This window comes from Dasypus novemcinctus, chromosome 5 (assembly GCF_030445035.2).
Source record: "Dasypus novemcinctus isolate mDasNov1 chromosome 5, mDasNov1.1.hap2, whole genome shotgun sequence".
In the NCBI taxonomy this organism is placed as follows: domain Eukaryota; kingdom Metazoa; phylum Chordata; class Mammalia; order Cingulata; family Dasypodidae; genus Dasypus; species Dasypus novemcinctus.
In genome coordinates, this window is record NC_080677.1 from 155,468,212 (window position 1) to 155,494,474 (window position 26,263).

The 26,263-nt window shown below is 54.9% G+C and overlaps 1 protein-coding gene across 2 annotated transcripts in view; it reads right to left on the reverse strand.

The window, feature by feature from the left end:
* Positions 1–13,671: 13,671 nt before the first annotated feature.
* Positions 13,672–26,263, reverse strand: part of JCAD (junctional cadherin 5 associated) — a 44,453-nt gene continuing 31,861 nt past the window's right edge. For both annotated transcript variants that reach the window (XM_004455820.4, XM_004455821.5), the window contains exons 3-4: positions 21,855–25,459; positions 13,672–16,363 (exon numbers count right to left, since the gene is read on the reverse strand). In XM_004455820.4, the coding sequence (XP_004455877.1) occupies positions 16,329–16,363; positions 21,855–25,459 (3,640 nt within the window). In that variant the 3' untranslated portion in view covers positions 13,672–16,328. The remainder of the gene's footprint in view (positions 16,364–21,854; positions 25,460–26,263) is intronic.

The window sequence follows — 26,263 nt, forward strand, 5'->3', positions numbered from 1 at the left end:
CACATGCAACCACACACACAATATGCACACACGATCTACAGCACCCAAGCTACTTCTGGGGGCGCTCACTGAGCACTTCTAGTAACCAGTCAGCAGGGGGCAGCATTGCAAAGGCTTTGTAGAAGGAGGTCGCTGCGTCCAGAGGACAAGCAGGGAGGACAATCGATTTACCAGCCTGCTTGGGGTGCCCACTACATGCCAGGCACTGTGCTCAGGGCTTCAGGGGCCAGAATGAGGTAAACAGAAATGCCTCCTCCTTCCAGGCAAAGCTTCAGGGGACCGCTCTCGAGAGCTGGGCTCTGCAAGCTGGGGGTGGCTGCCCCAGGAACAGAGAGCTCTTGCTTTAGACCTGCTCTGCCACGAGCTGGACTGGGGAGGTGAGGCAAGCAGCTTCCAGTCCTCTCTCTTTCTGTAACGCGAAGTGGTTGGTAGATCAGGAGGAACACAGAGTGAATACAGAGTGAGCTCCCTTGGGTAACGAGAAATTCGCTAGCAGTGCCATTTAAAAAGTAAGAAGAAACAGATGAAATCAAGTGTTGTAAGACGTTCTTTAACTCAATGTATTCCAAATATTATTATTTCAATCGGCAAGATTAAAAATTACAGAGACATTTTTACACTCCTTTCGTGGGTGAAGCTTTGAAATCGGCGTGTTTCAGGCTCACAGTACATGGCAATTTGAACCAGCCACACGTGCCTGTGGCTCCCATGCGGGACAGCCTGACACGGGAGCGCGGTCTGCAGTCCTTGCAGCCCCCTGGGACCTTATTTTACAATATCACTGTCCCAAATAATAAACAGTAAATGAAATCAGTACCAGGAACCACAGTGTGAATTCCCTTGTGCCTGAAATCCTGGGGCTACTGTTAACCCTGCCCATTTCTTTCTCTGCTCTTCCTATATACACACACACAGTTTGGGCGCCTGAATTTAGAGGCATCTCAGAGGACACTGTTATTAAAAAATAATAAAATCCCAGGGTTGATAGAAGAGAAATCCAGACTCTTCTGCCTTTTTCCTGGCTGGACTCTCTGCTCACTTCCCCTGCACCCCATGATTTTTCCTCATTTCCAAGGTCTGAGGCCTGAGAATACTCAGGAAATGTTCCGTGGCTTTGGCTTCTCTGAGCCCACGCATGCGGGTGGAGACACCAAGCTTTCCTAAGAAGCAGGAGGCCGGCTGGCGGGGCTCTCGAGGCAGACATTAGCTGGATTACGCTGTGGAGTGACGGAACCTGCCTTCTCCTCTGGAGGGTGCCACCGTGGCCTCTTCAAGGTGGCTGGCCATCCAGCCACCCTGGGTAAGCTCGTTCAGGACAAAGGCGGTCAGCGAGGCCCGGGGGGTTTGCCTCCCCATGAAAGTGAACAGGAAGTACTGTGCACAAGGTATTCTTATTTCTTTTATTCTGGCAATTGCCCCATGAGGTGGAAAGGGGCAAAAACGACATCACTGTGCCCTGTTTGAGCGAGGCAGTCTTGGGCAGGAAGAGGTTAAGGGACTTTCCTGAGACCCCTGGGTGAATCGCTGCATCTAATGTGGAGAAATCTGGACTCCAGACCCTGCCCTCTCTCCCAAGCCACTGGCAAGATGCTCCCTGAGACACTCAAGCCTCATTCATTCCCACGACAATCTACAAATTGTAACTCCCGTGAGTGCCGGCGGTGACGGCCCCTGGAGCCTTCGGAGGCTTCCGAGGCTGAGCTCATTTGAAAACAGGTGTTGAGTGTGCTAAAGAAGCGAGCTTTGTGCCGGCTTATCAAAATTCTGCCAGGGTGCGCTCCAGACACACCACTGGGGGTCAGAGGGTTCGGGGTCCCTGGAGCGATTGTCCCCCTCCCCAGGGGTCCACCCTGCTGTGAGGTTCCTGAGCTGCCCCAGGGGCTGCCAGCGCTAGGACAGGTGGGCTGTGAGCGACGGCCTCACCTCTGCGCGGAGGTCTCTGCCCCACCCTCTGCGGGAGCCACACCTGGGCGGCTCATCGATGCACGGAGGTGGCCAAGCCCAGGAGGTCACTGGCCTGAGGGCTGAGGCCTCTCCGTGTGGCTCACCAGGTGTCCACGGGGGTGACCGGCTGTGCTCCTGCCAGCGGACTGGGGGTGGCTCCGCAGGAACCTACTGGCCGGCCCCCCCACCTGACGGCGTGGTAATGTCGATTGAACACGCGTCGTGCGCCAGGCGCCACGCCAAGCCCTTCGCAGGCATCTCATTTAATCTTCACAGTGGCCCGAGTCACCAGCAAATGACACCGTTGGGACGCGCAGCTCCGAGAGGCTCTAAGCTCACCGCTGCTTCCAACAAAGGGCATGTGCGTTAGCTGCACATTTTCGCAAAAAGAAGTCGCGGTCCGGGAGCAGACCCTCTTAAAAGTCGTTCTTGCCCAGCCCGCGGCGGTAGGACACCTGCCCTGAGCGCTGCAGGTGGGCAGGTGCGCGGGCCCTGCTGAGCCGCCGGCCCTCGCTGCACCTGCTGGACGGGGCGGGGCGGACGCCGGCCTTCGCGTGAGCCGAGGCCGCCCCCTAGCGGTCAACGGCGGCCGCGGGCCTGCTCTGCTCGGAGGCGCCTCTGTCCCGGGAGGGCAGGCCCTTGCCGAGGGGCACGCGGGACTCGAGCCCCGGCCACTGCCCAGGGGCCTCCCCGCGGGGCGCGGCCAGGCCCCTGCGTGAACGGACCCCGGAGAGCCGCGTGCTGGCGGGGCTGCCCTCGGCCTGCAGCCGGCTCCCCTCCACCACGAGGCTGTTTTCCTGCACAGGACACATTGCTGCCGAAGGTCGTCCTGGGAGCCAGTTACCCCGCTGGCTAATGACAAGTGTTGACACGTGACTGGACTGGCAACTTGGACTCCACGCACTCCGAATATAGCTCCTTTTCTCTCCCATGCCACCCTCCCTTTATTTTATTTTTTTTTTAATGTGATATTACATGACATTTAATTTTTTTTTTAAAGATTTATTTATTTATTTAATTTCCCCCCCCTCCCCTGGTTGTCTGTTCTTGGTGTCTATTTGCTGCGTCTTGTTTCTTTGTCCGCTTCTGTTGTCGTCAGGGGCACGGGAAGTGTGGGCGGCGCCATTCCTGGGCAGGCTGCTCTTTCTTTTCACGCTGGGCGGCTTTCCTCACGGGCGCACTCCTTGCGCGTGGGGCTCCCCCACGCGGGGGACACCCTTGCGTGGCACGGCACTCCTTGCGCGCATCAGCACTGCGCATGGCCAGCTCCACACGGGTCAAGGAGGCCCGGGGTTTGAACCGCAGACCTCCCATATGGTAAACGGACGCCCTAACCACTGGGCCAAAGTCCGTTTCCCCACCCTCCCTTTAGAAGCCAAGTCTGTCCAGAGAAATCATTCTCCATGCCGAGGACCAAGGGACTTTAGAAGAATATGTGAATCTACAAAAAAAAAAAAAGCAGAGGAAACCTCAGATGATTTTTATCCTTGGAAACACAGGAGGAAACGTCCAGGTTGAATCTGACCTGCAAGTAGACAGGGTGGTGGTGGGGTGAGTGGTGAGAGAGCTCCCACGGCTGAAGGCCGGGGGCATCTAGCACGGCTGTTTTCAATCTAGGCACAGGGTCAGGTGGCTGGGGCTGGGGGGCGGAGGTGGCAGCAAGGGACAATCCCTTGAACACAGGCCTTCTCCGGGAGCATCTTGCTATATCTAAAGGCCCTGATGTGAGGCACTTGCAAGTCAGAAACTTCATGGATATCCTAAGAGCATCCAAGTCTTCCTGCGAATTAGTAGCACATATCTGGAATTTTAAATTAATCACCCCTTGTGTCAGTCAGCAGCTCTTGCCATTGTTGTGCTGTGTAACAAAATCGCAAACATTTCAGGGACACACCACAGTAAGCATTTGTTTCTCACTCACACATCTGTGGTTTGGCTGGGGTAACCCAACTTCAAGCTACGCATCCTCAGCTTGTCTCCCCGCTGAGTGTCACTCATTTGTCCCTAAAACGAGGACCTGAAACCGCGACACACTCTTCTCATAGCAATGGAAGAAGCACAGGAGGCAGGCTCAGCCAGGGGGCATGCCCCAAGCCTTTGCTCACCTCGCACCTGCTCACGTACCGTCACCCAAAGCAAGCCACGTAGCCCAGCCAAAAGTCAAAGGGAGAAGATGCATATACTCTGCTCTTAGTATGTGTGTTGGGTGGGGAGCAGGGCGTGGAGAGCAAATGCTTGTTAGACAGTAATCCAAACAATCACACATCTTCAGACCCGAATGTTCCTTTGAACTAATCAGTGGGTGGAAGATAACAGAGATATGGCACAGGCAAGGGCTAGCTAAGACACCTGCCCTGGGCAAACAACTTCCGCTTTCACAAGAAGATGTCTCTCTCCCTGGTATGTGATGCCAGGTTGATGCCAGGGTTCTAGGACTGAAGAATTCCCTGGATTAGGAGAAAATGGAAACTCCTGGTAGGTGCCATTCACTGGAAATACCCAAACTTAGTAAAGGGCTCTGTAGTAAATGAACTAGCACATTTTGCAAAACGATGGCTTATTTTTCTTCATGGTACAAACTTACACGAGCAGGATGAATCTGAAACAGCTACAACATGGGCACAATTAATAACCCTGACAGAATTCCTTGAGAGGGACAGATCTCTATTATGAAGGCAGACATTTAAAAATATTGGGCATGATTCAAGCACAGCATTCTAACTTCTTGCATTCACAGCTTCCCAGCGCAGAAATAACTCTCTTTGCAGCTTCCCTTTGTTCTTCCAGAGTTGAAGACAAAAAGCAGGGACCCTATGGCAAAATTATGAAGCTGCCAGAATGAATCTTTCTAGTTCTCAGTCTACCATTTCTTCTTCTTTCCCCAATAGCAATCACAAGTTTTCCCTTTAGAAACTTAAGTGCTTACTCAGGGTTGGGTCAAACTTCCCAAATAAGGTTTCTACTTTTGTGTGACAAATTACTTCCAAACTTAGTGGTTTAAAAGAGCAACATGCATTTATTATTCCACATAGTTCCTGTGGGTCCGACATTTGGGATTCTCTTCGCTTGATGTGTCTCTGGTGAGGTGGCATTAAAGATGGCGGGCCACCACCTGAAGGCTCGACAGGCTGAGGAGCCACTTCCAAGATGGCTGCCAAGATGGCGCCATGGGGACCTCTCCAGAGGGCTGCGTGAGTGTCTCCATGATGCGGCAGCTGGCTTCCCACAGAGTGAGAGATCCAAGAGAGCAAGGTGGAAGCCATGGTATTTTTTATGTTCTAAGAACGCCCCAGATTCCATAAACCATTATTTTTGCCATGTCCTCATGGTCACAGAGTTTAGCTTTATTTAAAGTGGGAGGGGGGAAGCAGACGTGGCTCAACTGATTGAGTGTCCACCTACCATAAGGAAGGTCCAGGGTTCAAACCCAGGGCTTCCTGGCCCATGTGGTGAGATGGCCCACACGCTGTGCTGCCACGCGCTGTGCTGCCACGCGCAAGGAGTGCCCTGCCACGCAGGGGTGTCCCCTTGTAGGGGAGCCCCACATGAAAGAAGTGTGCCCCGCATTGAGCTGCCCTGGATGAAAAAGCGCAGCCCACCCAGGAGTGGCGCCGCACACACGGAGAGCTGATGCAGCAGGATGATGCAACAAAAAGAGACACAGATTCCAGTGCCGCTGACAAGAATGCAAGAGAGCACAGTAGAACACACAGCGAATAGACACAGAGAGCAGACAACTGGCGGGGGGGGGGGGGTGTAGGGGAGATAAATAAATAAAATAAACCTTTTAAAAATAAAATAAAGTGGGAGCAGGGAGCACAAGGGTATGAATGCCTGGAAGTGAGGACCACTGGGGCCATCTTGGAAGCTGGCTCTACCACAACCCTCAGCTCACTTAAAAAAACAACAAGAGCAACTCTTTTCTCCTAAAAAGACTGAAAATACTCTGCTGTCAATCATTTACACAGGTTCACCACGGGGTTAGGTTTCAAAGTGGTTTCAGTCGGTTCCGTCAGCCAGTGTTGGATTTTACCTCTAACTGTAATAGGAGGCGTTGTCCCATAGTAAAGGAATTGCAGGCGTTGCAAACAAGAGTGAGACCTCCTGAGTCACTGCATGCTGCACACGTGGGGTCACACTTGAGGACAACTGGGCTGGCCCTTTGGGGGTGCGTGGTCAGAAGAGGATTCAAGTGCTCTACTGGCCATCCCAGGAAACGGATCCTCACTCTGGGCGACACCGCCCCCCCCCCCCCTCGAGTTAGTGAAGGGCCCGGCTGGGACTGGGCGTGGGTGGGGGGCAGCCACGGCAGCCGGGGTGCAGGATGGCCCCCCTCGCCGGGGCCCACACCTCCGCCGTTGTCTGCGCCCTGTCCCTGCACCCCGAGCCCAGGCCTTCTGCTTTGCTAAAGCGCCCCGAGCCTCCCTCCCCACTTGGGAGCACCCCTTCCTAACCTGTGCAGCTCGCACCCCCTCCACCGCCTTCGGGATCCAGCACAACTTAATGTGGTTTTTTTTTTTAAAGATATATTTATTTATTTCTCTCCTCTTCCCTTCCCTCCCCCCCCAGTTGTCTGTTCTCTCTGTCCATTCGCTGTGTGTTCTTCTGTGACTGCTTCTATCCTTATCAGCAACACTGGAAATCTGTGTTTCTTTTTGTTTTGTCATCTTGCCCTGTCTGCTCTCCGTGTGGGCGGCGCCATTCCTGGGCAGGCTGCACTTTCTTTCGCGCTGGGCGGCTCTCCTTACGGGGCGCACTCCTTGCGCGTGGGGCTCCCCTACGTGGGGGACACCCCTGCATGGCACGGCACTCCTTGTGCGCATCAGCACTGCACATGGGCCAGCTGCACATGGGTCAAGGAGGCCCGGGGTTTGAACCACAGACCTCCCATGTGGTAGACAGACGCCCTAACCACTGGGCCAAGTCTGCTTCCCTCAACTTACCATTTTTTTCTTCTTTTTTTTTTCCCAACCCTTTCTTCTTTTGTGCAATAGCTATTTCTAATAGAAGAAGATACAAATAAACCACAAAAATGCAAATAAATAAATGCCCATAATCCTAATTCCAGACATACTCGTGTTAACATTTTAGTGAAAAAACTTCTGGACTTTGTTCTAAATTTGTGGTGGTCGTCCTAGGGCACTAACTTCTTGCCTGACCAAAATACGATGGAGGGTCTAGCATAGACGTCCTGTGATCAAATCCCTGCAGGTCCGTGTTCTACCCTGACAGCAAATGTCCGCGGAGGACGTGCAGATCTGGGAGCTGGGATAACCGTGGCCATGAAACACAGGCAGCGCCTCGGTCATCGAGGGGAGGGGACACTTAATGACGTTTCATCACGGCTGTCCTGACGTGAGGAGGAAGAGCAGGGGGTGCCGGGAGAGCACATCCCAGATACTGAGCTGGGGGTTGGGGGAGAGCTGCTGGGGACCCCGAGGCTTCAACTGAGACGTGCAGGACAAACGGACAACACGAGGCAAGAGGAGGAAGAGGGCACCAGCGGGCGGGAGCAGCGCGTGGCAGCTCTGGGGGATGAGGGCTGAAGGAGGTGCAGCGCTTCCGGTCTCCTGAAACGCTGGAAGATTCTAGAAGAATTTCTCAATCCTTCTGCCGGCGTCAAAACCCCCGGATGTACCAGTTTAAAACGGAGTCTCCTGGTCGCACTGCAGACCCTCGCACTCCTCCCCTTCTTTTTTGATAAGTTCCAGGTGTGGGGCTGCACCTCTGCGTGGGAGGCGGCCCGGGGCTGGCGGGGGAGCAGCTCCCGGGGTGCAGGGCCTGGAGCCCCTGGTCCCCGCCTTGCAGAACCAGCACGGCCCGGCGCCACGCTGGGTGGGGGCGCGGGCGGGAGGCTTCAGGGGGCCGGTGCATGGATCAGCTGGGCGCACGCGTTTCTTTCTCACCTCGCGACGTCTCTGACATTGGGAGGCACTGGATCACCCGAGGCTGGTCGGGATTTAACCGGTGGTGTTTTCTTTCTTTTTCGGCTGAAGCACATTGTGGCACGTTCTCTAGATTTGTTGGAATAATGGTCACTCACTTCCTACGCTCGCCGGGGGCACTTCGGCCCGCGCTTACCCTGGCTCTCCACCCTGTCTTCGTTCTTTCCTAAAAGACCCCCCGGGGCCAGGGCTGACCCCTCAGGATGGCTGACATCTGGCTCATCTAGATTGGTGACCTCTGTCTGCCACCACGCTTCCTTCCTCTGACATCTTAACTGCCTTCTCGTGCCATTTTTGCCTGTAGTCACGAAGTTTCTGTGCTAGAGACAAAGCGTTCCTGGTGTGCGTCTTCTTCGTGTACAGGACACCTCAATACGTAAACATCCCAATAACCAGGAAAGAGGCTTTACAGCTGCCCCCCTGGGGAAGCCCATTCGGCTCACCTGATGGAGCGTCCATCTACCACGTGGGAGGTCCGTGGTTCAAACCCTGGGCCTCCTAACCCGTGTGGGACTGGCCCATGCGCAGTGCTGATGTGCGCAAGGAGTGCCCTGCCACGCAGGGGTGTCCCCACATAGGGAGCCCCACACGCAAGAGTGCACCCCGTAAGGAGAGCTGCCCCATGTGAAAAAAGTGCAGCCTGTCCAAGAGTGGCACCGCATGGAGAGCTGATACAGCAAGATGACACAACAAAAAAGAGACACAGTTTCCCAGTGCCGCTGACAAGAATACAAGTGGACACAGAAGAACACACAGCGAATGGACACAGAGAGCAGACAACAGCAGGGGTGGGGGGAAGGGGAGAGAAATAAATAAAATAAATCTTAAAAAGGAAAACGATTCCCCTGCAACTGACACTGGCAGAACTAGCGCAGTGGAAAGGCTGGTGTCCGCGGGGAAGGCCTGCGACGACGGCGGGGGTTTCCAGGCTGGAGGGGCCGTCTCGGGCTCAAGGCACAGACAAACGCCTCCCAGGGACTCTCCCCCGTGAGCATGGGGGTCTCCTGCCACCCTGCCCCCACTCCAGCCTCACCCTCCGTGGCCCCTCTTCCCACCCACCCTGCAGGCTTTCTCCTGCAGACGGGAGGGGACCTCAGTGCAGGCAGCCCCTCCGCAGGAGGGCACGGGGGGCGGGGTCTGCTGCCCTCAGCACTCAGGCTCGGCGTCTCACGTGCTCTCAGTTTCCCTCTTGTGAACGCCAAGGACCTCCAAAGGGGCAAAGTCATTGCCTTAGCTGGAAGGCGCACATCCCGAGACAGACCGTACGAGTGCCCTCCACGGGCGCTGCTTTGCGCTGCTCCCTAGCTGAAGGCACTGCTGTTAGACACCCCACTTTTCTCTGGGGTGGCGTGTTTGGTGTCTGGTGATTTGCCACCTATGAGGGTCTCTTCAAGACACATGCCTCCCACAGACACGAGTGAGGCGCTCGCCCCTGCTCTGTGTGTTCACCAGCCCCAGGGCTAATGCCTCGCGGTAGGGTGTGGCCGAGGCTGCCGATGGCCCGTCGATACCTAGTGTCACTCTCTTCATTAGTGACAACACTTCGATTTTGTTCAGACTGTGTTTCTCAGCCTCCCTTACAGCTAGTTTGACTATGTGACTAAGTTCTAGTCGATGAGTTATAAACACAAGAGTACAGGATTTCCTGCAAGCTTGTTTAAAGGGAGAGATTTCTTCTTCCTCTCAGTTGCTTGGAAAGTGTTAAAGATGGCTGGCACTCCAGCAGCTGTGTTGGGCTAAGAGGTTACTGTGAGCATGGAAGCCACTATGCTGGGATGCTGGAACAGAAAGATATGAGGAAACTGGTTCCCTGATTCCCATGGAGCTGCCATGCTATCCCTGGACTACCTGCCTCTGGATTCCTTTTAAGCATGAGAGAAATAAGCTCCTATCTTGTTTAAGCCACTGTGGTATTCTGACATAAGCAGCTGAACCTGAACCTAACAAGTATTGTAAGACTACTTACTGCCTTTAGATTTCCTGACTAACTGGAGGATCATTCTCTCTTCCTCCTGGGATGCAGCAAGCTAAGATGGAGAGCATGGACTTTGGAGTGGATGGAAATGGGTTTCAATCCTTGCTCTGCTGCTAGCTGGGTGCCTTGGGCAATTAGTTAGCCTCTTGGTGCCTCAGTTTCTGTAAAATGGCATGTGTTAATTAATGCCTATAACACACCAGGTATGCAGTAGGGGCTCAACAATGTTCGTTTCCTTTGCCCCCGTATTGAGCATTTGACTTTAAACGCTCATAAGAAATTCTAGGTTCACGCACATTTGGGTTCATTTACACACAAGTCACCCTGCTAGAAATGCCCAGGTGGGACCCGGCGGGTGAAAGCACCCTCACACAGTGCAGCAGGAAGCGCAGGGCAGGGGGAGGCGGCCAAGAGGAGAAACTGCAAATGGAGTTTCCGCTTGATCCAGAACACACTTCCTCCGGCTCAAAGGCCTGGGAAGCAGTGGAAACAGAACCGGAGGCCCCTGGGCCAGTGAGTTGCTCACCAAGTTGCCACGGAGCCCTGTCCCCCGAACGCTCAGCAGTGGGGTGACGGAGAGCACGTCCAGCCGGTGTGAAGGAAGCCGAGCGCCTGGAAGGTGTGTAGGTGGAGCAGGAGCAGAAAGGCCGGCTGAGCTGGTGAGGCCCCACCGTGCGGCTAAAAGCAGTGCAAGCAGCCAAACTGCTGGAGCGGTCTATACCGCCACCGCTGATCCGCGCCGCAGGCTGCGCGGCAGCTCACCACGCCCCAGTGCCTGGCCCTGCTGTAAGAAAAGTATGTCGGCAGAATTCCGTATTGTCAGGCCCCTGGCCCGCCCGTAGGCGTGGGGAGGGGGAGAGAACCAAGGTCGGTGACTGGCACAGGGACCACCCGGCGCAGGAAAGAACGGCAGGGCCCCACCTGGCCAGGGCCTGCTCTGGGCACACGCGGCCGTGGTTTCAAATTCCTTGACTCTCAGACTTTTCTGGCAGGGCCGAAGACCCGGTGGACTCCCACCTTTGCCAAAAAAAGTCATCACCTAATCTTAGGATTGGAAGAAACCGGCTAACTGAGCTCGACCCCCTTCTCTACTTTCCAGCGTGAAGCGCCGCAGGCGGCCCGAGGACGTGGCTGACGTCTGGGAGGTGACGGGTAGCCGGCCAGGGACCTGCTCTCCTGACCTCCCGCTCGCGCCCGTACGCCTGTGGCTCAATGTGGCCCTGTGGCCTCTTGGGCAGTTGCCCTGTCATGTGCATTCTCCGCAGCCAACCAGCTGGGAGCGGACCTTAAAGCCCGCGTGTAATGGGATCTGAAATTTCAGGCTGAACAGGGGGGCTTTGAGACCCCCACGCACGGTGGCTCCGGAGAAACGAGGAGAGCAGCCTGCAGAGGCGAGTGGGAGAATGCAGCAGCCAAACCTGAGAAGGACCACTTTTATTTGAAACCCAGAAGCAACCGCCTATGCGCATATTGGTCTGATTACCAGGAACCACGGGGCCAGGAGCGTGATGGGGCCGCAGTCTCATCTGCTTCCGGCGCGGGGTCCCGAGGTGCAGGCCGAGCCGGCTGTGACGGCCTGCAAGCTGCCGGAACGAGGAGCTCCCGGAGGTACGGGTTTAGATTCTTTTTCCATGCACTGGACACCACGATGTGCCAGAGTCTCATATTCCAAGCGTGAGCTGGGCGGCAGATGAGCAAACAAGTCAGAGAGCCGGGGGCCAGGCCAGGGGCCGCGATGGAACCTGCCCAGGAGTGACTCCTGTCCTGTCACTACCTGTGAGCCTCTGGGGGAGACATGACCCGGCACTTCATCCCCAGGAAACACTGGGTGGAGACCAGAGGTGCTGGGATCCTCCAGGCACCCCTCCCGGGGTCCCTCCTGCCTCCCTCCCGGGGCCAGCCTCTAGAGGTTACGGGGCAGCTCATGCACCCACAGCCAGGGACAATGGACACAGGTACCTGCATGCAACATCTTTATTTGGAGCATGTGTGTTACGGCGCAGGCCAGCCACCCGGAACTGCAAGAGCTACAATGTTGCGCAGAGCAATACAATGCGCTCCTTGGGCTGACCGTCATCTGTACATAGCTGGTACCTGCTGCCACCTTCCCTGTGCTCGCTGCGCCCCGCTCACCCTCACCTCTCATCCTCTCCTGCACTGAGGACCCACCAGCGGCCACAGGCCCTGGGACCCTCTCCACCCCTGCCGAGACTTGCGAGATGGCCACAAGCTCGGTCGGCCCAGGGGCAGAGCGCTCCGCTGACTTCAACGCTCTGCAGGTGGCTGCTTTCTCCCCGGCTGGGACACATGGTTTTCATTTCTAGTTTCTGCCATGCGCTCCTCGTAAACTTGCCTTTGTCACCCTCCCGCTCCCTGACGGTGTCTTGGCTCTGGTCGTGGGGCAGGGGCGGCGGGAGGCAGGAGGGAAGGGCAGCTTCTCGGGCTGAGCCGCACGGCCCCCCGGGGGCTCCCACCCGAGGCAGGGGCTTCCTCCTCGCTCCCGACGAGGCGCTGGGGCGCTGGCCTCTGGGCTCGCATCTCGGCCCTTTATCAGCGGCCACAGCACAAGGCCCTCCCTGTCCTCCGCTGGGCTCATCCGCACCGCCGCGGCGGGGACTCGCGAGCCCAAGCCTGGGGTCTGCGGGCCCCGCCGCCTCCCCCATGCTGCCGAGGGGCGGCCCGAGGACGCCGGCTACTGCAGGTTGCTGGACTGTGACCAAGAGGCCACCACGTGAACCATGGTCTGAACCACTCCTCCTTCCACCAAGCCGGGGGGCTGGGGGCCATTCGTCCTTTCGTGTGACTTGACCATCTGTCCCGCACGGACCAACCGGCTCTCCTGGGGAGGGACCTCCCACCGTGCGGCCTCGTAAAGGCCACTTGGCACGTGGCCCTTAAATCCTGTCCTGAGTAGCAGCTCTCCTCCCACAAGCAGATGCACAGAAGCTGCTGCTGGGAGCGCAACGAAAAGAGAATGCGCGAAGGGCCGGGCCCGCGGGAGCTGCGGCCTGGGGAGGGCGTCCCGCCCCCGCGCCCAGCGCCCAGGCTCTGGCTCGCAGCGCAGGCACTGACGGCAATGCTCGCAGGAGCAGGAAACCAGAAGTGTGTCTCGGACCGCAGACACTCGTGAGAGAGGCTTCTGCTGCGCGGTCACTTTCCTGCTGACACGGAATCTTATGTGACTCGATCGTGTTGAACAACGTCGTGGACGGCAACCACACGGGCAGAGCGCGCAGACGGGGTGGCACGTGGGCCGGGACTCTCTTCACCTGGCCCTTCTGCCGGGAGGTGTGGCGAGGAAGCTCTGGGTGCTGGAGCTCCTGCAGGCTTTTCCTCAGGAGCCCCCAGCCGAGCCACTGACAGAGTAAGTCACTTTGCTGCTGCAGAAAGTGGCTGGAGCCCTTGTTTCAGAATCATTTCGTTTTTAACACAGGTCCACAAAACAGAAGGAAGTTCCACTTAAGAGAATTTCCACATGAACCCAAACCTCCACCTACAGCTCTGGTAAGGAAACAAGGATCTCCAAGAGCAGAGACTTTTAAAAAAGCAGCCCAAAGAGGTCTAAACAACACAGAGGGGCACTCTGCAGATCTAACCAGCGGCTGCTTGCAGCTTTAGGAAGTTTGAGGCAGGAGGTTTCTGTGATGTGGAGAAACATGAGGTTGAAAATAATAACACAGATATTTGGCTTTCAATCATTCAGGAATTTTCTCCGAAGACAGCCAACTGGAGTCACATTACCATTGCTCGTCCCTTCTTTTGTAAATCAAGAAATAAAAATACATTTCATAAGGAATTCCTCATATATTTTTTGGTCCAAATGGTCAAAATTGGAACTTTAATTTTATAAGTTCTAAATTCTTAAATACCAACAGTAAGTCATACATGGAAAAAAAAACAGTACGAAACATAAAAACTTTTTTTTCCAGTCACAAATAATAATGGAGAGCTGTGTATATATGAGAAATAGAAATAATAAAATAATGAGCATTAAATTCAAAACCTCTGGAAAGGCTGCTTTTGATTAAAGACTGAATAATTTTATTTCATAATATGCAAGTTTAAACTTTTAAAAGTTAAATTTTGAAAGTTACTTCATTTTCACCCAAAAGATTTATATGTAGGGTTGAATTCAGAAACTAAGGATAAGGGCATAACGATTGGTCATTTCGGCTCAATTCAGAATGGTTTCAGAAGGATACGATACAAGCTTTAGGTAAAGCAAAGCAGAGGCACGTCATGTTTTGGTTTACTTAAGGATATACATAAGGTGCAACAATGAACATAGGATGCTTCTCTTTCTCTTGAGGAGTAAAAGTAAACTTTAATTATTTTCATTTGAAAAAAAAAGTTTTAGGTGTATCAACAAAATTTAAGAGGAAATGAGAGCAGAGTTAAGTGTATACGCGTGTCATTGAGTGCACCATCCCTTCTTTCATTTGTTTTTGAAGAGGGAAGACAGATCCCACCAGACCTGCAGGTGGCTCAGCCTTCATGTCCTTCTACCAGATGACCTGAAGGAGTCACAGCTGGAAGAGAGGGAGTGACAGTCCCCGTGAAATGTTTCCTGGGAAAAGTTGCAGCTGTTCTTAGCACTGAGACTCGGGCCGGGTTGCGGTAGTTGTGAACGTTGGAGCTACTCTAACTTTTTGGAAGAGCCCAAGTCTAGAAAGAGGTGACTCTGAGTCACAGGCAGGAACCAAGACTGCAGATGAGGGCATCTGAAAAGACTTCTCAGGAGTATTTAGAAGCTTCTCCTCTGTTGATTACAGTCCAACTACACGTCATTGTTGTGAAATAAAGTCATATGGTACAGATAAAAACCAACCAGAAAAGCCCAGGAAGAGCTGTCTGAGGGCCAAATTACAGACCACCCAATAGTTCACATTTTAGGAATTTGAAATGTCTAAAACTAGATAAGGTGGTTTCTCAATAAAAAGAGAGAGAAAAAAGGAAAGGAAGGAAGGAGAAAGAGGGAGAAAGGAAAGATGAGGGAGAAAGGACGAGGTGACGCTATTGAAACTTGATAAGAAACTACTTAGGAGACATTAGCTAATAAGAACATCTTGTTAGAAAGAATGGACAAGTGCGTTTAAAAAATGCAAAAATCTTTGCGCAGGTTAATGCAGTATTAAACACAGTAGAATACACAGGCTTATAATACTTTTGTAATGTCATATATATGATGCTCCAAGCACTTTTTAAAAATATGCAGAGACTAATCCAGGAGCATTCTAGAGAAAAATACAAATTTCTTTAAAGGGGCAGGGCAGGGGGGGAGGACAGTATAGTCTCAGGGCAGACAACCCCCTACATAAAAATGTTACACTACGTTCGGTAAAACCAGGTCATCTGGCAGCAAAAACTGTTGTAAAGAAGTTAGCTGGTTTTGAGAGGGTAGTTTTCAAATACGATCTTCTGGCTATCTATAAAAAAACTTTGTGAAAAGTCTATTTTATTAACCCTGTAATATATGTCTATATTGACATTTCTTTCTCCAATAAAAGAAAAGTAGCAGTGTTGTAAATGGGAAGGGGACATAGCATATGCTTTAAAGCAAATGTGAACCCTCTTTGGGTTCCTTTCACACAAAGGGATACAGATTCTTTTAAATAAAATAATACTTCCTTAAAAATCTGCCACCTAACAACTGTTTACATCATAGAAAAATAGCATTTTTGTAAAAAGAAATATAGTTACTTTGTTAAAATGGTCTATTTTAAACCAGCAATTATTTTTCATATAAAGAATTTCTAAACATCCACTTGGAAAATAAAAATAGATAATACTGAGTGCAAAGCAGACAAGGCGTGTTTGCAAAGATCAAACTATTTCATTCCCAGGTAAAGAATACTCCTAGTACATTATAGTACAAGTTTTAATCTTTTAGCAATTCAAAGATATTGCTTTTATTCTCTGATGGCAAGTTACTTTTACATAAAGTCACTGCCAGCAGCAGAAGGCCAAACTGACTAGAAATGGATCATGGTACATTCATTCCACATTTCCCCTAAATTCAAAGTGCTGAGACACCAGGCCACGGCCTCCACCCCAAGCCCCTGGACGTGAGCACAGCACGCAGGCCGTGGAGATGCAGAAGGGGAGAGTGAGGGTATTCGGCCCTTTCAACGTTATTCCACTAGATCTTCTGTGTTTAAACTTTCACGCAGAACCAGACTGACACCCAACCATTCGTCAACTTTGCCAAATCCATCAGCAAGGAGAGTTTCTATGAAAACACTTTTCTAAATGCAGGTGTTAAATCTTCATGCTCTAAAAATAGATGGTTTCAAGTGAAGATTGCTTCATCTCCACAAAGCAATTCTGCACGAATGACTAATTTCCATGTGGCAGTGGCAAAGGATGTATCGATACACTAAACCCAGCAGTTTCCAACTGAGGAGTAGGCCAATTGGGCAGGTATCCCCAAATCAGAGACTACTCAGCAAACCACTGCCATTTCATCACACCCTCTCCACTCGGCTAGGGTCATATGAATCTGCAAAAAGAAAAAGAAAAAAGGTAATTAGTGGTATATCCAACTGGTCTATTTTCTGCTTAATCCGCAAATCATAACAGGTATAGGGTGAAAATCCACAAGTATGACAGAGTTCATTTCTAGACATTTCAACAATCTTGGCTTCACTGAAAAGGAATGTAAATTGCCAGGCACAAGGCTGTTTCAGGAGATGTGGATGACCATTACCCAACCACGGAGGGGAAATGCGCTTTGCTTAGTATTCTGAAGGCCCTTCCTGTTGGTCATAGTGGGCTAGAATTACCTTCGAATACAGTGCTTGTCAACCACAGTGAGGCGGCGGAGGGCGGAAGGTGCTTAGGAGGAATTGTGAGTGTGTCTGTGTGTGTAAATGACCACCTGGGAGGACAACCTGCTTTATTTTACTTTATTTTTTTTAAGATTTATTTATTTCTCTCCCCTTCCCTGCCCTCACCCCAGTTGTCTGTTCTATTTGCTGCATCTTCTTTGTCCGCTTCTATTGTGTCAGCGGCACGGGAATCTGTGTTTCTTTTTGTTGCATCATCTTGTTGTGTCAGCTCTCCGTGTGTGCGGCGCCATTCCTGGGCAGGCTGCACTTTCTTTCGCGCTGGGCAGCTCTCCTTATGGGACGCACTCCTTGCACGTGGGGCTCCCCTACGCAGGGGAGACCCCTGCGTGGCACGGCACTCCTTGCATGCATCAGCACTGCGCGTGGGCCAGCTCCACATGGGTCAAGGAGGCCCCGGGTTTGAACTGCGGACCTCCCATGTGGTAGGTGGATGCTCTATCCACTGGGCCAAGTCCACTTCCCGACAACCTGCTTTTGAACGCAGGTGATCATATACTGTCCCCCAGGGAGCTAGGGGACCCCGAAATCCTGAACCCCAAGGACTGACACATGCCTTCTCAGGCCTTCGTAGACACAAGTGTATTTAAGGCTGGCTGTCACACTGAGTACTCTACAGTCCACACCAGAAAATCCCAACTGCGCCCAAAGGACCTGGATTTCCAAAAGGAAACACCCTGCGAGAAAGCAATGACCCTCGACTGCCACTGGCACCTCAGCAGGCACTGCCCAGCTTGATCACCTCAGGACCCACAGGTCTCTGCGGTGAGGCAAACCTGAGGTTCAGGCTACTCCTCTTTTGGTCAGAAATCTCCTGCCACTGCGGCTAAAGGTCTCTTAATTTCTTAAGAGAAAATGTTTCAGAAATCTGGAAGGATGGCATATAGTTTGGTGGTCAGAAAAACAGTTATAAAACAATCTGTTTCTAAACCCATCAGGACAAGGGTGTATCATGAAGGTGACATAGATTCCTGTTTCCCCAGTGGCGGCAAAATGCACCTGCCATGCCCTGCTCTCGCCTTTTCAGTGTAGCTATAGTATAGTATAGTATAGTATAGTTATGTGATGACTAAGCCAGCGTTTAGGGCGCTTGGAATTGGAGCTGGGGATTGAATCATGTCCCCACAGGAGACACGCTCCGTCTTAATCCATGCTCTGTCTTAATCCACGCTCCTGTGGGTGTGGCTTTGCAAAGAAGACCTCCGCAGGGGTGACGGTCGGTTAAGGTGGGGGACTCATCTTGAAAGATCTGTTGGGTGGGGCCACCATGAACCAGAGTGGGCCTCACCGTGCATGAGTGGGGCCCTTATGGGGAGGGAGCCTGGGGGGAGATGGAGGAGGACACCTGGGTGGTGAGTCAGACCTCCTGTGGGCAAAGAGGCCGTGTCTCCACCGAGAACGCGGTGGCCAGTCACCAAGGGGGGACGTGTGACGGGCGCGCTCTCAGCTAGCCGAGGCCAGGGGAAGGGGAGCATCTGCTGGGCCCCGGGTTTCATGGACACTGGGCACTGACGGGCTCCACGGGCGCTGGGTGAGCTGGAGGCACCTCCACTGAATGCGGCTGCTGCCCTCAGCTCAGGCTGTGGCAGGAACTCGGAGGACAAGGGACCCCTTCCGCAGAGCATGGAGGGCTGAGGCCCTGCTGAAATATAACGGGAGCCACCTGTGTTATTCTCGATTTCTAGCAGCTACAGGAAAACAGAGGGGAACAGGTGGTGTTAATCTTAATAATATCTTTAACCAAATGCATCCAGAATATTATCATTTCAGCAGGTACTCAATAAAAAAATTGGGGGAAGTGGACTTGGCCCAGTGGATAGAGCATCCACCTACCACATGGGAGGTCCGCGGTTCAAACCCCGGGCTTCCTTGACCCGTGTGGAGATGGCCCATGCGCAGTGCTGATGCGTGCAAGGAGTGCCGTGCCACGCAGGTGTGTCCCCACATAGGGGAGCCCCATGTGCAAGGAGTGCGCCCCGTAAGGAGAGCCGCCCAGAGCAAAAGAAGTGCAGCCTGCCCAGGAATGGCGCCGCACACACGGAGAACTGACACAACAAGATGACGCAACAAAAAAGAAACACAGATTTCCGTGCCACTGATAAGGACAGAAGTGGTCACAGAAGAACACGCAGTGAATGGACACAGAGAGCAGACAACTGAGGGGGAGGGGGAGAGAAATAAAAATAAATAAATCTTTAAAAAAATAAAAAAAATTGAAAAGTTGGGGGGACGGTTCCGATTTTTGGTGGCACTGAGTCTTTGAAATCTGGTGTGGACTTTGCACTCACAGCACAGCGCGGTTTGGGCTGGCCACGTGTCCAGGGCTCGGCACCCCGGGTGACTCAGGGCTACTCTACGGACGGTGACGGTCGGGGGAAGGCGTGCTGCCCTAAACGCTGAGAATTCGACTGCTGCGGGCTGGATTTCCGCGATGGCGCCTGCAGGCCAGCCTCGGCAGGGATCGCGCGTGGCCCTTGGAAGCAGGGCCCTGGAAGCCACACTCCTGCCCAGCCTTCCCCAGGCACTCCCAGCACCCCGAGGCCTTGCCAGACATCGCCACGTGGGGCCTGCGGTCTCCCCACGTTCCCGTCCTGCACTCATGCCGTGAGGTAAGCACCCGAGCCTGGTTGGGGCCTGTTTCCACCCTTCTGACGGGGAGCCTGCTCCAGCTGGGATGGGATCCTGGCCCTGAGCTGGTCTGGGGCCACTGACTTCTCGGCCAGGGACCCGGAGGCCCCCCAAGAGCAGTGAGAGGAAATGAGCATCTATAATCTGGAAGGACGCTGTGTAGCGTGGTACGTATGATGCCACAGGAGATGAAAAGTTCTGGAAGGGGGTGTGCATGGGGGGGTGGGAATACAGATACGACACGTGTAACCTTGGCTGAGACAGTTCAGTCTCACCTGAAGCGAGCTGGGCCTCGGGGAGCGGTGACGTCATTCCTCACCTTGGGGATTTGGGGGGACGGGGCGAAATGGGGGTGGAGGTGAGGAGGCTTGTGTTTAAAATGATAAAATATATCCAAAGGAACCCAAAGGAAAATGAAGCAACGAGGCTTTCTCCTAACTTGTGAGGCCCCAGTGGGTGGAAAAGGTCACGGATACCCAGTGTTCCTACCCCAGCCCCACGACCCCGGCGCCTCCAAAAGCAGGGCTCTGGCCACTGAGGCGCAGGGAGCCCCGCTGAGCACCGGTGCTCTTCCGGAAGCGTCCCTCCAGGAGCCCCTGCGGTTCAGCTACCCTGGAACACCAGGACACAACACGGGCAGCTCTGGGCACGTAGATGTTTGGGCCTTTTAATGTGCATTACCAAATGCACCAGACTGTGAGGAGAGACAAATAATGAAAATTTCTACTGGTCAGCAACAGTGGGGCGGTGTTTTTAATGGTTGGCTAAAATTAAGTTTCATTACCACACTGCTGTTTAGGTACCCACCAAACACACCAATGGTCAAACTAAACACTGAAGGAGCGTTTCACTGAACTAGCCATTTTACATTATAAAATACTCCCTGAAATATATGGCCATAGACTAAGGCATAGAACTATTTGTGAACTGGTTTATTATTATTATTAATAGCAGGATTTTGTCTTATGTTAAAATCTTTATAATTCTCAGAATGAGGTACGACTGACATAATCATGCTCGTTTTATAGATGAGAAAACTCACTTCAGAAGTCTACCGGGTTTGAACCAGCATTTCAACACAAGTGAGCATATAGGATTTTTGGGGGTAGGGGCGGATCAGGCTTGAGCCTGAATAAATCCCCACAGCTCTACAAATGGGCCCGTAACACTTCCCTCCATACTGGCAAAGGGTTCCATCCTTAGCATTCTCTCTCTCTCAGCAAAGAGCTCATTTATCAAAATAATGAGTTCCAGGGGGGCCCTGGCAAGCCTCTTATTTCAACCAAGTCCTTTGTAAAAGGAGCAGAGGCACCTGGACTCGGGTTCCTAAGGATCAAACTGCACTGGTGCGAGAATTTTTAAAGTGCCCCAGTAGAATTTTTTAACAAAAATGTCTGGATTTTTCCAGCTCTAACAACAATTGCTCTTTTCCATCTGCATTTAAATCCGTGCATTTCAAATCAGAAAGCTGGTAGGTACTGGGGACAGCACCGTGAAAGGGACACAGCAGCCTGGCCTGGGAGGTGGGGGGGCGGTCCTGGGGCAGCTCTAGAACCCTCTGCTCCTGGGGAGCAGGTTTTCCTCACCAAAAAAAGGGCAGGCCTACATGAACCTCTGTGAGCCTAGATGAACCTGCTATGGTCTATAGCGTGAGCCTCTGGCAGGCTCAGCTTTTCCCCAACCACTTCTGGGCTCAATAATTTACTAGGAAAAGAAGCAGAGACATCGAGAGGCCGGGCCTGAGCTCGGGGAGGGAAGCACCGTCACTGAAGGGCAGACCTGCTGGTGGTTTCAGGGATCACAGAAGCTCTGAAAACACACGCAGGTGAGGGGCCGGGGGGCTGGCGGGTCTCGGGGCTGCGCGTGCCAAGAGGGTCTCGCCTGAGATGTAACGATCCCAGCACTGGAGGCAGCACCGCGGAGGTTGGTTACCTGGGGGTGGGCAGTGAGAAAATGCCCACTGCTAACTTTATCGACTGAACCTTTTCACATTTCATCGAGGGCGTGGTAGTGAAAACAGAAAAATGGGGAGGATGGCTTTGGAAGGTGTGACGTTAAGACACAGCACAGCAGGAAGGACAGTTTATTACATCAGCCTGGTACGTCTTTTCTTATTAAGTTAATGAAGAGCACTGAGGGTTGTTTGGGTGGCTGCCTAGTGTTTTAGGGGGGAAATTCAAAGTACAGATGCCATGGTCTCTGAAAGGTTTATCAAGGGGGCCACACCAAGGCTGGAAGACTTAACTGGTTTACCTCTTCACAGAATGCAGTCTGCAAAGGCAATCTAGATAATTTCTATAAATACACAAGCATCTTGAATACATTTCAAGATCTTGATTTTTTTTTTTAAGGAAGCTTCCAGATAATTCTTTGTAAAACACAGAATCTTTGGGTAAAATAATTCAAAGATTTATCTTTTCTGTACATGCAAACTTTCATTACCCTCCAGCCTGGTAATTTGCATCACCCAAGGATTCCAAACCACTACGAAAAGCGGCGCCCGCGTCCCCTCCTTACCTGGGCACCAGAAGCCTTCGTCCACTCTCTTTCTCTCCCCGTGCGGGGCCGGGCGTCTGTTTTCTTCCCACGAGAAGCAGCCCTTAGGGACGGAGTCCAGGCGACCCGCTCTCGGCGCCGGGTCCCCGCCGCTCGGAGGCCCGCAGGCGGCCTGGGCGCCGAGGCCCCTGGCCTCGTCCGCGGCCTCGGCGCCCCGCGAGACCAGGAGCCTCATGCGGGACACGGAGCTCACCTCCTTCATCCTCATCAGGCGGCCGGGGTCGGCCCTCCTGGGCGGGGAGGCCAGTTTCTCCTGCAAGCTCTCGATCACTCTGGAGGTGCCCTTGGGCCTCTTCTCCGAGCCCACGGCGCTCGGGCTCCCCTCGGGGGTGCGGGGTGGCATGGAGCCGAGGGGCGTGGCGGACCCCGCGGCCTCCGGTGGGCTGGGCCGGGGCTCGTCCACCCCCGCGGGCTCGCCAGCGTGGTCTCTGCCCCCTACGAAGAGGGGGCTCTCGGTCCAGCCGCACTTCCTCCTGCTGTGGAAGGCATCTCGGGGCCCTGCGGGCTCGCCGCGGAGTGCAGTGCCGGGCGGCGGCTTCTCCCCGGTGGGGGCCGGCCACGGGGCACCCTCGCTGGGTGCGGGGTGCTTCTGGCATCCCCCCCTGCTGCTGCCCGGGAGGAGGGACTCCACGGCCACGTCGATGCCCAGGATCCTGGCCGCCCTGGCTTGGAGGGACTCGTGTGGGGGGACGTCTGTGGCGCGCGCCTTCTCCGAGGGACCGTCAGGCTCGCCGGCGCTGGGCATGGGGCCCGCGTGGAGCCCCACGGCCCGCAAGTCTGGCGCCGAGAGGCCTCGGCCTCTGTTAGCCAGGGAGAGGGGAACCCCTGCACCCCACTCTTCTCCAGCATCCACCTGGGGGCTGGGTCCTTGGCTCAGCTTCACCGGACTTAGCACGCTGCTGAGATTCGGGCCTCCCTGTGGCTCCTTCGGTGCAGTGGGGGGGGCTGGCTCTGTGTCACTCCGTCTACATGACGTCACTCTCTTCCCAGGGCCTGGGCTGCCGGCCAGCGGGTCTGTGCTGCTCTCACCCTCCTGGCCCCTCTTCCCCGGAATCCAGCTTTCCTCTGCTGACCCGGAGCATCCACCTCTGCTCCCTTCTGCCCGCCGGGGGCCCGGGGACCCAGGCAGGGCCCACGGGCGGCCCAGCTTCCACTCCTCACTCCAGCTCTCAGACTTGCTCTTCACTCTCCCCGACCTAAAGCCAGGCTCCCCTGGCACCTCCGTGCTGTGCCCTTGCTCCACTCTCGTCTCCCGGCCGTTTACACCCAGCCCGGAATCTTCCGCGCGGCCGTCGGTGTCGTTTTCCTGCTGCCGCCCTGCCTCTCTTTCGTCACTGCTGCTGCTGCCGCTGCTACTTTCTTCCTCCTCTTGAAGCTCCTTGTTAAAGCTTTCCAGCTGACTTATTAAATCCCAGGGTCGGCGACTAACCGGCTTCAAAAGAAACTGGCCGAAGAACTGCTTGCTGTTGCACGGGCTGGCCGCGTCCCCCTTCACCACCTCCCCCGTGGGCGTGGGACCTGCTGCCTGTCCGTGGGGCTGGCCCGGGCACTCCCTGGGCGCTGCCCGATCCGTGCAGGAGGAAGTCCTCGAGAAAGCGCTATTGCTGGACAGGCTGAGGTGCATCTGGCCTTTCAAGTGATGAGTGCCCGGCCTCCGTTCAGGGTCTCCAGGAGCCGAGGCTGGGGCGCTGTGAGTTCCAGGGGCGGTGGGTTCGGAATGCCTGGGCGTTGGCCCCGCATCGTCGGGGCCCCCCACCGGCAGCCCAGGCAGCGGCCGGGAGCTGCGGGGCTCTTCGGCGAAGATGGTTTGTGTCTGCTGATCTCTGTGCTGGTGTCCTGGCCAGGAGCCAGAGGGCTTGAGCCCCCGGTGTCCTGGGGGGGGGACGTACCTGAGGTCATTTCTTTCTTTGTCTGCTGGTTCCCGCGGATGGGGTGTTTGGGCCTCTGCTTTGCCGGCCATGCTTCCTGTGAGCGCCTGCAGCTCCAGGTCGGTGGACGACATGCTCAGGAAGCTCTGTGCCTGCAACGCCGCGCTCTTATCAAGCCCATTCTTTCTATCGGCGCTCCGTTTCAGGTCATTGTTGTTCCTATCTGTGTCTGGCAGATGTGGCTCTGATTTAACTGGGATGGAGACCAAACAAAATATAGTCTCGTTCGCTTGTTTCTTGGACCGTCTCTTGATCTGGCTGCCGGTTTCAAACATCTTAAGCTTGGTTATGGTTTCCCTGGGACCCTCGCCCCGTGGGCTGGGGCAGGAGCCGGGGCCCTCGGGGTGGCCGTGCCGGCTGCCCCGCACCTCGGCTTGCGCTTCTCTCACCGCGCCATTCTCCTCGTTGTCTCCGTCCCTGAGGAGGTGGCCCCGCAGCCACGCGGGGCTGGGGTCAGAAACCCCAGGGGCTCCCCTGCTCCCTGACGCGGGCACTTGGCCCCGTGCGTCCCCCCGAAAGGCCCCATCGTGCTGCCCGTGTCCACATGCAGCTGGTTCTGGAGGGGCTGGGGAACGACGTTGCAACTTGGCTCCTTCCCAGAAGCCCTGGGGCTGCGCGAGCTGAATGTGGCGGATCCGCGGATCATCGAAAGAAATGTACTGAACAGAGATGTCGCGAGCAGGGGCGGGGCGGGGCGGCGTGGGGGGCCCCTGGGGAGAGAGCCGGCGGGTGCCGTGCTCGTTCCCGGCTCCCTGGTGGCCGGCACTGGTCCTCTCCACCGGCGGTGGCTGTCTAGGGGCCGTGTCTTCCGCGTACGGGTTGGTGATGGGCTCGGGGGGAGACCTGTACGACGGTGGAGGGACGTACACCGGAGGCTCCAAGCCGGCGTCGGGCCCCCAGAGGTCGGGCCTGGGCTCGCTCGCGCCGGCCAGGTGGGCTGCGTGGGGGTCCGCATGCTGGCTCTCCTGGCGCTCGCAGCTTTCCAGGGACCCCCTCGCCTGTCGGTGCGATTCATAAGATGGAGGCTTCAGGGGTCTCCCAAACTTAGGCCGTGGTAAAGGGACACACGAGCCCCCCTTCTCAGGGTTCCTCGTGGGTTCAAAACTTGGTGCGCAATTTGGAGGATAAAATGGCACTTTGGGGACACTGTGCAAATGCCCATCATTTAATGGAGTCGGCATTTCCACGCAACTCAGGCCCTCAGGGGAGAGAACTCTGGGCAGTGACTGGGATTTCCCTTTGTTGTGGGGAGTCAGCACGTGCTCTCCTTGAAGGAATGGGTACAGGTCTTGAAAGAGCCTCTCCCCATCGCCCTCGGACATCTGCCTCCCTAATTTCCTTGGCTGGTTCCAGCCTTCGAAGCTTAGGTTCTGCCACCTGGCAGGACCTGCCATCCGCAGCTCTTCTTCCAAAACTGCCTTCCCTGCTGCATTCTCCGTCCTCGCTCCGACTTCCCGGGCACCTGCCCTCAAGTGGGCGGGGAGGCCGGGGGCTGGGGCCAGGCCCCTGACCTCCAGGCCTGCCCGGGCGCCGGGGCCCAGCACACCACCTGGTTCCTGTCCTCTTCTCCTCCGGGAGGCCCGGTCATCGCCAGGCTGTGGCTGGGAGAGCCACGGAAATGGTGGCTGGTCATAAAATCTACAAAACAAAAAGGCCCGAGTTACCTGGTGGGATGGGGAGGGGGTAGGAGAAGAGGCACACGCTCCTCCGACCGTGACCTCTGACCGTGACCGGTGCTCCAAGCCAAACCTGCGTCAGCACCTCTGAACAATGATCCCCGGCCACAGGACTTGCTGCTTGGAGGGAAAGCGTGCCCCACTGCCTGCGCTGGAAGACAGCCCCTGCTCTGCCCTCCGGGGAGTGGCCGTGGCACCCTGGCCGCCGGCTGCACCTGAGAGGGGGCCAGGCCCGAGGGAGCAGGGGAGACCCTGGGGCGGGCTTCTCCTGCCGTGGTCTCAGCCCACCTGACCTCTCGAGTGGGGGCGCAGAGCCGAGGTCCCTGGCTCCGTGCAGGCCAGCTGCGCTATCTCTGGGAGCTGGTCTGGAATCCGCTCCACAGCCGTGACTCTGAAACCTCAGCGAGCTTCAGAATCACCTGCAGGGCTGCTGAATCACAACTGCCAGTCCCTTCCTGGGTGCACACTGCAGGAGGCCCGAGGGGGGGCTCAGGGTTTGCATTTCTAACAAGTTCCTTGAGGAGGCCTGCGAGGACCATACTTGGAGAATATCACGCCGGTGGCTCCTGGTGGCAGGCGCACCCTGGAGTCATGAGAGGGCCCCTAAAAATCCTGATCCCAGGGCAGCATCTGAGCCAGGAGGGGACCCAGGCGTCAGGGTCTTCCCAAGATGCCCCAAGTGCAGCTAAGCCCAGCCACTCTCTCGCGGATTTCCCCACCCAGGAGGCTCATTAAATACACACATCACCAAGTCTCTACTGCTAAA